General features: G+C 42.4%; 1 protein-coding gene across 1 annotated transcript in view; it reads left to right on the top strand.

Moving 5' to 3' along the window:
- Positions 1-12,094, top strand: part of LOC132455183 (uncharacterized) — an 82,804-nt gene that overhangs the window by 216 nt on the left and 70,494 nt on the right. The window contains exons 2-4 of the mRNA XM_060048975.1: positions 3,067-3,354; positions 4,084-4,353; positions 4,831-5,082. Coding sequence (XP_059904958.1) covers positions 3,067-3,354; positions 4,084-4,353; positions 4,831-5,082 — 810 coding nt within the window. The remainder of the gene's footprint in view (positions 1-3,066; positions 3,355-4,083; positions 4,354-4,830; positions 5,083-12,094) is intronic.

Here is a 12,094-nt window from a genome sequence, read left to right as displayed (position 1 = left end):
CGGCAGCACCCTGAGCCACTCCTCAATTCCTCGCACTCATCCTCACACAACATGCGTGACTTTTAAGAGGTTATTATGTCGTTATGTTGGTGATCATACGGATATGAGGGGTCTAGACCGTGTTATTGTCATGTCGTAGTACGGCTGTTTTAAGTGCAGGCATCGAGGCCTACTTACTTCCACATTTGAAGCAGCAAGCGGCTAAGAGCGTGAGCATTGTAGTGGCTGTGTGTATTACGACCTCTGGGTGCGTCCAGCCGGGTTCATGCGTGATTCTACGAAATTCGTAGTTCAGAAATTTCGACTCTCAAAATATTCCTAATTTTCCGCGGCCAGCAACCACTCCTTGAAGTGCATACCGAAATGCAACACGGTGTTGAGATTTGCGGTGTTGAAATTCACGCATTGAGTCGCAGTTCCCCGAAGGAGCGCCCTGTTCATTTAGGACGTATCGATTCTGATGGTGATAAACTCATCAATAGTTCACCTCTACGCAGCGGCGGCTTCTGAAAAAAATCTTAGGTTGGGCTATTTTTCTGATAATGATTAAGGGGACCAATTCAATAGGTTCATTAAGCAAGACAGTATCAATTTGTTGTTAGATGATTTACTCATACAGTGATCATTCTTGTGTCCGTCCACTAGATTGCAACCCCATAAACAAAAAGGGCGTAGCTCCAAAGTTAATTATTTACATTAATCTAATGTATGATGTAAAATAGCTAAACAGAAGAAAATATGTCCAGCAACGACAGGGGCAGCATATTAATTGAAGTATTTAATGACTGACCTTGAAAGTATTGGCTTACAAAAGTGAAATAAGTGATCAAAGTGGTACATAGAAATTCAATCATTTTACAATACTCAACATTACACAAACAATGTATTTTCATATGCAAAATGAAAAACAAAATCAGCTGAAAATACAGCATCTTGGTATTTGTTAAGATTGTAGGATCAAGAGCTTTCATAAACTTTACAACATTTCAAAGGTAGTGCAGTCAAACTATCTTGGAGTTGTTGGAGTTGAGTGGCAATGTTTACCCTCCCAATAACCGCAAATCCCATCTCAATGTGTCCCATCAGTCCATTCCCACGCAGCGCTGTCTGACGTGCGGCTGTCAGGGTGGAAGAGGAGGCAGGGGGAGCAGAACCCTGCGTTGGCTTATCACAGCCTGCTAGACGGCTTTGTCTCTCTCCTACCAATTTGTTAGGGTTAGGGTTATCCTCGGGTGTGTGACATCCTCCCCTTTGTAGAAACCTGTTTAATCTTGTTTGATCTTGGAGGACCTGATTGTTTTAATGCCAATTTGTCTGAATTAGATCGCAGAGTAAAAGGAAGTTCTTTCAAAGACACAACGGAATTGCAGTTTACAGTCGCGATCTGGAAAGTAGTACGTGACTTGATCGAACATGCCCCCTCCTCCCTCTCTTTGCTTAGTTATGTATGACACAAGCGCGTTGAGGCGAGCCCTCCTGAAACCCATAGAGAACCCATACTACCCATTGAGAACCCACGAATAATTGGTAAAACATGTATTTCTTTCTATCATTTAGTATTTATATATATATATATATTTATATATTTTTTATATATATACCACATATTATGGTTTTTGACTTTTATGACCTATAAACGTTGTTATAATGATTTATAATCATGTTTTACCATACCAAAGTGTCAAATAATGACGTACATGCATTTAGGCGTATTCCCTGCGGCCCTTCTGGGGTGGCTGTGCTGTGCTGCAGAGCGCTAAAAACTAGGGACGCCGGTGTGGGTGTCAGATTGACTCGGCTGCCAGATCGACTCGGGGTCCTAGATGCGCAATAATGACGCACTTCCTGTAAACGCTGTCTTTTAAATGCGCATGCGCGTTTCATTCATTCCCATGTTATTCCCAAGTATTAACGATCTCCTTTTGTTTTCTAATCTATGAATAATAATCCAATGTACAAATTATTGATGCATATACTTGGGTTATATATAAAAGAAGAATCGGTTAACTCCATTCACTGAACGGGGCGATCCACTTTATTTCCAGCGCTCCCAACACGGAGTCAAAACAGCGACTCACGCGCAGACATTTCCGTTCTCCTCCTTCAGAATAAGAGTCCCTAACAGGAACTGGGTTATTATGCATTCATCAGTGCTTTAAGACGTGTTTCCAATGGCTTTGTTGTGTGAAAGAACGGGCTGCGTTCAATGAAATCAAAACTAAAACGTATTGAGCCTTATTTTTATGTCCATGATTGAGCCCTGTTTATAAACAACCCTTCCGGGTTTGTCCGTTGTCTGTAAGCGCAGGACCCCGAGTCGATCTGGCAGCCGAGTCAATCTGACACCCACACCGGTCGCGATTCACAATCCGGATTTTCCATGTATTGTAACCAATCACAGCGGAGTGGGGTTGGCAGGAGGGGGGTGAGGGGGTGGAGAAGGACGAAGCCGAGTGTTGACAGAGAATGCTGAAAGTGCCAGATGAGAGGAAGAGTTTCCCGAAAATCGACATCGTTTTTTGTGCTGTGATTCGTCTCAGGTTGCTCTATAGGAGTCATTAATAAGAAATTAATACCAGAAAAGTAGTATAATAGGAGATCTTTAAAAACCAGGGCTTAACCATTTACCATTGGTTTAAATTCCAGTACGGTTGGGCTGAGTGAACTGGAGCCCCGGGATGACATCCTATTGGCTACTACACCCAACGATAAACGTTGAACGTGAAACGGAATGCAAATATCATTCTGGAGAGTTCTAAAGTACACATTCTAAAGTAAATTGTTATTTGCATGTAATTAACACAGATTATTGTTCAAAATTAGATAGATTATTATTATATTAAATAACAAATAAATAACAGGCAGGTAGGTCGGCGGGAGGGCGGCGCCCCAGCCCCTCTATGGACGGGCCGCCACCACGCTACGGACAGCGTGGGTCATCCTCTTTGCACCTGCTGGCCTTTGGTGTCACACAAATCCACGTTTGTCATGAATGAGCACTAAGCATGTCAGACTGCGAAATGTTGTCCAGTTTTCCGCGTAACAAGTTTTTGTTTTTTGTTGCAGCTCAAGGAGAACCTAAATATTTTGAAGTGGGAACACCGCTCACCTTGGGGCCAGACGTTTCCGCTGTTAAAAAACCAATCGACAGCATCAGGTGGAAGTACGGCACCACCTTGGTGGTGGATTGGGATCAGAGCGTCAATCCATACTATGGGCCATTCAAAGGACGCACAACGTTGGATCCACAAACCCTGCGGTTGGTCATCAATAATTTGACCTTGGCTGATAGCGGACAGTTCTCCGTGGAGACGAATCTTGGAAGAGTCGGGATTCATGAGGTTAAAGTCATCAGTAAGTGTGTGTGTGTGCGTTGTGCTCGTACGTTTGTGTGTCGGTTGGTGTGAGCCACAACATTTATTTTTTTTAGGTTACAAAGTCAATAGAATAGGTCTTTATTGTCCTATAGGTGATGGGATATAAGGATGAAATGTAACCAAATCTTCTGCTTGCCTTTTGCAATTATATGAAAAGTAGTTTTTAAAATATTAATTTAAAATGTTTTGCCGTCACAAAAAGTTCATGTCTGAATACCTACCTTAACAAATGTACAGGGTCAGCACAAAACACTACATACAAACACAGAAGCACCAGTTCATCCCGCCTTATTACGGTTTGGACGTGTTGCGTTGGCCGGGGGGGGGTTAACACTCTTAAAACTTAAAACTCCATGCAGAGAGGGTCTGGGGTCCTTCACTAAGCCCATAGCTTCCCTGTGGACGGTAGTTTTATCATCATTCTGACATGGTGAAGATGAACACCATTAGCTGATGCCATTGCAATCAGCTAATCTTCCTGGGTTCCATACCTTACCTACTGAACATACACAACACACTGCATGCGAAAACTTCAATTGCACTAATATACATTCATTTACATCAATATAAAGCTAATGCAAAGGATTCCATGCATGCCAATAGAAATGCAGATTCTTTTTTAAGGATGATTTATTTTTTATAAGGGGTCAATTATTCCAGTTGGTTATGTCTCTGTAAATGACCAGTGTTCTTTCTACATGACCAGTGCCCCCTCCGAAGCCCCTTGTATTGACAACGAAGAACCCTGAGGGAGCTCATGCTCTGAGGTGTACCGCGGACACCAAGGATCTGGGACCGGTCACCCACGAATGGAAGAAAGACGAATTGAAGGAAGACAAATGGGAGGAAGGGCCGTGGACCAAGGGGGAAGAGCTGAAGGGTATGAACAGTTCTGATACCCCTGAGACGTTCTCCTGCAGGCTGACGACCCGCGTGAGGTCCGGTGAAGCCAGCGATCCCGTTCGCAACCCAACAGGTATGTGCCCAGTGGACGGTTCAAACATACATATTTAATTTCTTTATTTAAAGGATCACCATAAGCTGATGCCATTGCAATCAGCTAATCTTCCTGGGTTCCATACCTGACCTACTGTACATTACACAACACACTACATGCGAAAACTTAAATTGCACTCATTTACATCAATATAAAGCAAACGCAAAGGTGACATTGATATTAAAAAAATACTACTAATATTTAAATACATTCATATTCAAAGCCGGTTAATACTGATCATACAATAAGCTGGATGATGTTTAAGAAGAATCATAATTATAACACTCATATGGAGCAGAGGACGACTATGACAAACTAGCCCTGAGTTATACCTCATCTCATGCATGCCAATAGAAATGCATATTCTTTTTAAAGGAGGATTTATTTTTTATAAGGGTTAAATTATTCCAGTGGTTATGGCTCTGTAAATGACCAGTGTTCTTTCTACATGACCAGTGCCCATTCCGAAGCCCCGTGTAATGACAACGAAGAACTCTGAGGGCGCTCATGCGCTGAACTGTACCGCGGACACCAAGGGTCTGGGACTGGTCACCCACGAATGGAGGAAATACAACGGGGAGTGGACCGAGGGTGACCAGCTGATGGTTAAGACGTCTAAAACCTGTGATAAGTTCTCCTGCAGGCTGATCACCCTTCTGAGGACCAGTGAAGCCAGCGATCCCGTGCTCAACCCACTCTGTGAACCAGGTATGTGCCAAGTGGACGGTTCAAACGTGAAGGGTCATATCACATGATCAGGGCTCAAGACTGCGACCAGGTTGCATTTGTGACAATTTATTGCGTGTATGCGCTTACGTTTCTTCCAAGGTTACATCGGTGTCAATAAAAAATAAAATTAAATGCATGTATGGGTTCTATCCAAACAATGTAATTATGGCGTCTAACATCTCTTAATGCGTAGCGGCTGCAAGGCCGGTCAATATGTTAAGGGACCGCCTAGCACGTCTCCAGTTGTACTCTTTGTATCTGGCCCCTAGGTGGATAAGATCTGTTACCTTGTTTTAGTTGGTGCTAATCACATGGAAAGAAACACAAAGCAGCATAACTTATCCAAAGAGGTGTGATTGTAGGAGAACAAAGAATAATGTCAATGTTGGTTGCAAACACATCCGCTTGGAAGAGGCAAATGATATGTATTAAAGTTGTGTGTTTTCATGTTGATGCCTTGATGGTAACTTTATGTGTATTTCCATTTTCTCTCATTGCAGGTCCTCTAACACCTGGGGTGATTTCAGCAATTGTCATCATAGTCTTGCTTGTTGCTGTATGTGCAGCGCTAATCGCTGTGGTCTATATGTGTAGGTATCCATTCATCAACCTTTTCTCTATAAAGTTACAGATATGGAGAGATATACAGAGATATGTTTAGATATTGATAGAGATAATCATCAGAGATAAATAAGGATATAGGTATTACGACTGCAACGGTTCTCAAACAGTGACCAATCCTTGATGCAAATGTCCTGATTCGCGTTTCCGTCCTTCCGTGTGGTGGACCTGATACTATATGTTCCATGTCTCCGCCAAATGTTCCTCTCTGTCCTGAATGCACGCGGCATAACCCTCCTAATATACTCGTCACTATGAGGGACACCGGTGGCGAGGTGTGTGTGGACGTGTTGAGCTCTGGGAAGCCATTGATTTTGATGTTTGTGTCCGAGAGAGGGTTAGGCTTCCCGGACACCTATAGTACAACGCTACGCTGCGTTTGTGGATAGTGAAGATCCAACTAAAGTATCACAAAGTTGCCGTGGGTCGTAACCATGAGGATAACCCCCTCCTTCATAGAATTGTCAACCCAAAACACATCACCCAGCGATCACGCACGCACGAACGAACGCACACACACACACACACACACACACACACACACACACACACACACACACACACCACTGTTAAGGGGCGTTGTCCGGCCCCGACGCGCAGCGGAGGGCCGGCGACCCCCTTCACAGTGGTATAATGAGAAACGAAAGTCATAGACACACTACATTTAAAAAGAAACCAAGAAAGTCAAAGTAGCCGTTTTATTAAAGAATACAAAAAAGTAGTCCCTCCTGGCTGCCGCTATGCATCGACGGTCGCTATTGCCGCGTTTCCACTGCAGGGTGCGGAACGGATCGGATCGCAAAGGTGCGGTAGGGAGGGGGCGGTATAGCCCAGCTCAGTTCCGAGGTCGCGTTTCCACTGCCGACAGTACCCTTGGTGGTAGGCCGGATGTCGATCGCCGCGGCAGCTACGTAAACATCGTAAACAACGTCTTCCTCCCCAAGAATGCAGACGAACGTCTCCACCTCCTTGTTCGCCCAAGCAAGCTTTTTACGCGACATGTTAATTGTAAAGAATAATACCTCGTGGCTACTGTTTGTTTGTTTTTATCACCGCGTCACCCGGAAGTGACGATTCTTTCGACCAATCAACGGAGGGGGGGTGTAGCTAGAATTTCACGGGACCCTTTCAGGCGTCTGGTCTCGTTTTGGGTACCGCAACGGAGGAGTCCCGAGAATGGGGCCGGAACGGGTACGGGTTGACTTGATTTAAGCCGTTTCTCTACGTCTTAAACTAAACTATGTGACTTTATTAAAACATATTTTCAACCTCACTTTGCATTACAGCCCTCCCCGTATTTTCTGCAGGAAAATGCATGTTCTAGTTTTACGAAGTTTTATTAAAAACGTATAGGCTTAGAATATTTGAACACGACGCGTTTCACGAATTACCACACTCAATGTTTTATTAAATTAGTGTTTACTGTCCTCAATGTTGACCTAGCCTTTCTTCCTGACCCAGGTCCAGAACATCCATTTTCCATGCGTCTTAAGAAGTGGATTCGTGAGTGTTTTTTGGTCAAATGTATATCTACACTCTATGTATATGATCTAGAGCGCCCCCAATTCCATTAGTTTAAATTGTTTATGTCGGCGATGTTCAGTTTGTCCCAAGGCCTCTGTTCAACCCTTTAGTAGTGTAGTGTTTTGTTTTGGGTTCCTGAAATTGGATTCATCCTTTATGGAAGTTTGCGACCTCCAGAGCCACACAGGACTTTCTATGACAGCTGTATGTGTACAAGAGCATGTCCATGAAATTCTATTTCCCAATGTATATTTGTAATGAAAACAAATTGGACTCCACAACATCGAGTCCTGCACAAAAGTCAAGCTTTTCAGACCACCGTCCGGCTCAAGTAATGCCTTTGAGAGGGTGGTCATTCTTATCACCGTCCCGGGAAAATTATGACATCAACTTGTTATTGGTTTCACTTCAGCTTTTTACAAGAAACCAGTCCGGCCTGCCGATCCAGTCTGTCTAACAGCTGTTCCGGTCAAAACAGCTATTGAAGTTGAACCAGCCAACAAGCCAATGGAGTCGCAGGTGAGTCACCGTAGTTGCTAATAGAAAAAGAAATGCTTGAAGGAGGATTATAAACTGAAGGTTGAGTAGATCTATTGGTAGCTGGCACAGATCCCACACATGATTCAAATGGCCTGTCAATACAAAAATAAGAACATTAAAGGGGACCTATTATGCTTTTTCGACTTTTATGACCTATAAACGTTATTATTCATTCGGTTCATCTGCGTCACGTTTTCTGAACGCCGCCATTTGCACGACCGATCTCGCCAAGGATGGCCGCCCACATCGGTCATCTGAATGTTAGCGAGAGACAGAGATATTATCGAGTTTAGGCTCCGATCCTTATTTGTGATCCCTAGTTTTTTTTTGTATGCTTGCCTCAAATCAATCTTCATGACATATATATTTATTTAGTCCACAACCCCTCCCCATACAGTGGAGATATCTTGAAAGCGTTCAAGAGCACTGATGCCTACCAATATGCTGTGGCTGGATGGGTGAAGGACGCTAAAGTGAGGCACTTGGCCACCAATAATCTTTATCTGATAAGGGCAAAGTTAAGTACTATATATTTGTGACTACTTGTGAACAGTTTGTGGTGGGTTACTATCATTGATCGTTGAAGTCAGTCATCAAATCATAGACGATAATTTCGCCGGGGATGCTTAGGACGAGTTTTCTTCAAGATTCATTTTGTACCCACAACAAAACCCGATTGGAATTATTCTGGATTATTTTGGACAATGAATGACGTATTAATACCAATACTCTTTGGCTGGGACGATGTCAACATTGGGTATATGGAGCAGAACATAGTGGGTCATATGTCAACGTTTTTTGTATGCATTTTATTCATTAGTAAGCTACATGGATTTGCCATCTTTCAGAACCTTTCATTACCTGCACTAAAGAGAATAAAAGAGCGCATCCTCATTGTTTGATTGTGGTCGTAGGTGTTGTTGTTGGTGCTGAGTTACCACTGAAATCAGTGGGTCAGTGGGTGGGATCAGTCGTCAAGATGGCGGCGCAAAGCTACAGTGACGTCACGTGAACCTTATGAATAATGATTGATAGTCATGTTTAACCATACTAAAGTGTTAAATGATGACGCACATGCATTTCAACGTATTCCCTGCTGACAGTCTGGGGTGGCTGTTCAGAGCGCTAAACACTCGGGACAACGTTTGCGATTCACATTTCCGGGAAATCATCTACGTAGAGGCACTCCTGCCGCGCCCCCATATGCCTGGTCAAATCTGCCCACGCGCGCGCTTCAAGGAAGGTAAACAATCACAACGGAGTTGGGTTGGCAGGAGGGGGGCGAGGGGGCGGAGAAGGACAAAAACGGAGCGTTGACAGAGAATGCTGAAAGTGTCCAGATGAGAGGAAGAGTTTTCCGAAAATCGACATCGTTTTTTGTGTATGGTTAAACATGACTATCAATCATTATAACAACGTTTACAGGTCATAAAAGTCAAAAAAAGCATAATAAGTCCCCTTTAAACAAGGCATACTAATAGAGGCTAGGGCTAGGCCAACAGCTTAGCCTGAGTTATCTGATTCCATGATTTATAAATATCCATAATAGAATCAACTGCATTCTTTCTTACTTTTAGTCCTAACGTTTACTACTCGCAATCTGTAAGGTTTGTATATATATATATATATATATAAAATGTTTGTTTTGGTATAATTAATTGTTTCTGTGCTTTCTCCTCAGCCTCTAATGGCGAAATAGAAGGTCAACCCAATGCAGGTCAGTCGTCCTGGAAACCAAAGAAAAAAAGATGAATGAAAGACACATATTTTGTACTTTAACATTAGTTTAGTTTTAGTTTAGATTTATTACTTTGTGCAAGATAAACAAGAATAAAATAACAAAAAAATATGCAAATAGACATACATAAATGCACGGGTGGGACCAAAGAAACCCAAGAGGACATTCTATTCATATTCGTCCCTTTGTAAGCCGTCATTAACCATAGCCACAGTCACTCACAATGTAATTTCTCCCCTTCCAGCCGCAGATCCACTCCTGACTTCAAAATCCGGTGAGTCTCCGGGATCTTTGTGACTTTGGAAACAGTAAAGATGGCAATTTACTTATTGTTAGAAATCTTTTTTTTACGTTTTACAGAGCATGCACATGTTTGTTACCCACTGTGAAAGAACAAGGTGGTATATACCATTAAATCATTAAACAAGTGTATAGAAATCTCAAGTTAAAGATTTAGACTGGAGCAAGCTTGAAATAGCTTATCTTCTATTGTAAACAACAACTGGTTGTAATATCCAAATATGGAAATGAAGTAATAACTTGATTACGTTTTTAACGTCCAGTGTCTTTTAGTGCTAATTGCATGCGTTTGTGTGTCTTTCACAGTCGCTGGGGATTCGGAGTTGGGGAAATGAATGATGAACAATGAAGTCGCTGCAATTACGGAATCATCTGTCAATTAGCCACCAAAGATCAGGCACATTGATGTCTGCTGTTACACACGTGTGGTCGTAGCTGAAAGTGGACCCTGATTTCCTGTTTTCCACACAGGTGGAGTCAATCTAACCTGACTTTGCCAGATGGATTGATTCGCATTTGCTCAGCATATCAATCTGGTAACCTTCCGTTGGAGAACTTTTGGGAAGGGGTGAAAATACTGGTTAGCTGATTGGAAACCATCTGTCTTTATCACCATCTATGTTGGTGATAGACGGGCCAAATCAACCAATCAGATCAACGGAAGCCGCCATGTTGTTTAGACTGAATTGCTTCTTGTTGCGTCACACATAAACCCGCCTCAACACCGACGCTGATTGTCTGGTCATTTAGCATCGGCTCCAAATTTTCTCCATCGTAGGTTACCAGACTGATCTGTGAGTAAATGCAATGGGGCTCGCGAGATCAGGATGGTCTCACGAGGCTAGCGTCAATTGGCCTTCGTTACAAAGTATTTGCGATGCTTCTGATTTTTTAAATATATTTGTATAGCTTGCTGTTTTTATATCGATTTGTCGTCCTGTCTCGTTCAAACTGCATCAAGTACAGCTAGCTAGTTTCCTCAATCTTCCTCCTTCCGGCGAGCTATTGCTACTGTTATAGCCTGTATAGCCTTATATATTCACCAGTTTGTGTCAACAATAAATGAAAAGGGCCCCACTGCTTGCTCTGTGTTAGTGTTAATTGAATAACCACACAGTTTTGAAGGGCAGTTGGGACACAATGAAGCAGCCTTTAGGTCAAACGGCCGCTTAAATTACTTAGACTCACTGCTGAAACTATGTATAGAGAGACATCGCATCTGAATGTTCAACAAGATGTTTGTTATTAACTTAAGTCATTCTGTATTTGGTTTCATCTCAGTAAACCAGAGATTTCAGGGATTGATTTGCAGATTGTTTTATCATGTTTCTTAATATATTGCACGGCAGAATCAGAAATATTAAATTCCTATAATTTTTTTGTAAATACCATTTAATAACAAACAATGGTTTATTTTTCAAAAATGTAGCGAATATTTGCATATGTGTGTGTGAGTGAGAGAGAGAGAGAAATGTGATCAGATGTATGCATACTGTCAGAGCCCGTCTACGGAGAGCCTTGGCACTCTATTGAGCCCATTGTATCGAATTTGGTTGCAGTTCCATAAGAATTCCACTAGGAGTGGTCGCATGAGTGCAGATTAATGGGGGTCAATGGGGCTAGACGGCTAAATTTATCTCTTTCACCTTGTCGTGGAAATATCGCAGATTTTATTGGGAGGTTCTCCGGTCCCCTCTTCTTCTGGCTGTCGGCCGTCCTGGTAGTCCTGGCTGGTAGGTGGTTGTTTTGTATCACACTGAACCGCGCCTCTCTCCGCACACGCGTCGTCTGAATATGATTTCTATGAAGGTATTATTGTAGCAAAAGTCTTTAGCACCTGTAACTGCAGAATGTTAATGCGTACACTAAAGTCACAGTAAATTTGAAGTCGTATATATTTATTTTGCATGTGTACTCTGAAGTCACAAATGTATAACAGTAGGCCTACATTTGTAGTCGTAAATATTTTTTATACCATTGTAAACACAACTACGAGTATTCAAATCTGTGTTACAGGTGCACAAATCCTTTTGCTACAATTATTGCAGCGCAGTTGGTGCAAAACACATTCGCACACCCGTGTTTCATAATCTGAGAACATGCCCAAAAGGTGTGCATTCGTAAACCCAAATTTGAACTAATGCATCAGAAGTTGCACATCTGTGAACATTTCCTCACAAATAAAATGATAAAGAACGCTATGTTAATTCAGCATTTTAATGAGCAAGCACAAATCCATTCTACAACTGCTCGACTCTGCTCCTACAA

This window comes from Gadus macrocephalus, chromosome 4, assembly GCF_031168955.1.
Source record: "Gadus macrocephalus chromosome 4, ASM3116895v1".
NCBI classification, from domain to species: domain Eukaryota; kingdom Metazoa; phylum Chordata; class Actinopteri; order Gadiformes; family Gadidae; genus Gadus; species Gadus macrocephalus.
This window is presented reverse-complemented; position numbering and strand designations above follow the sequence as displayed.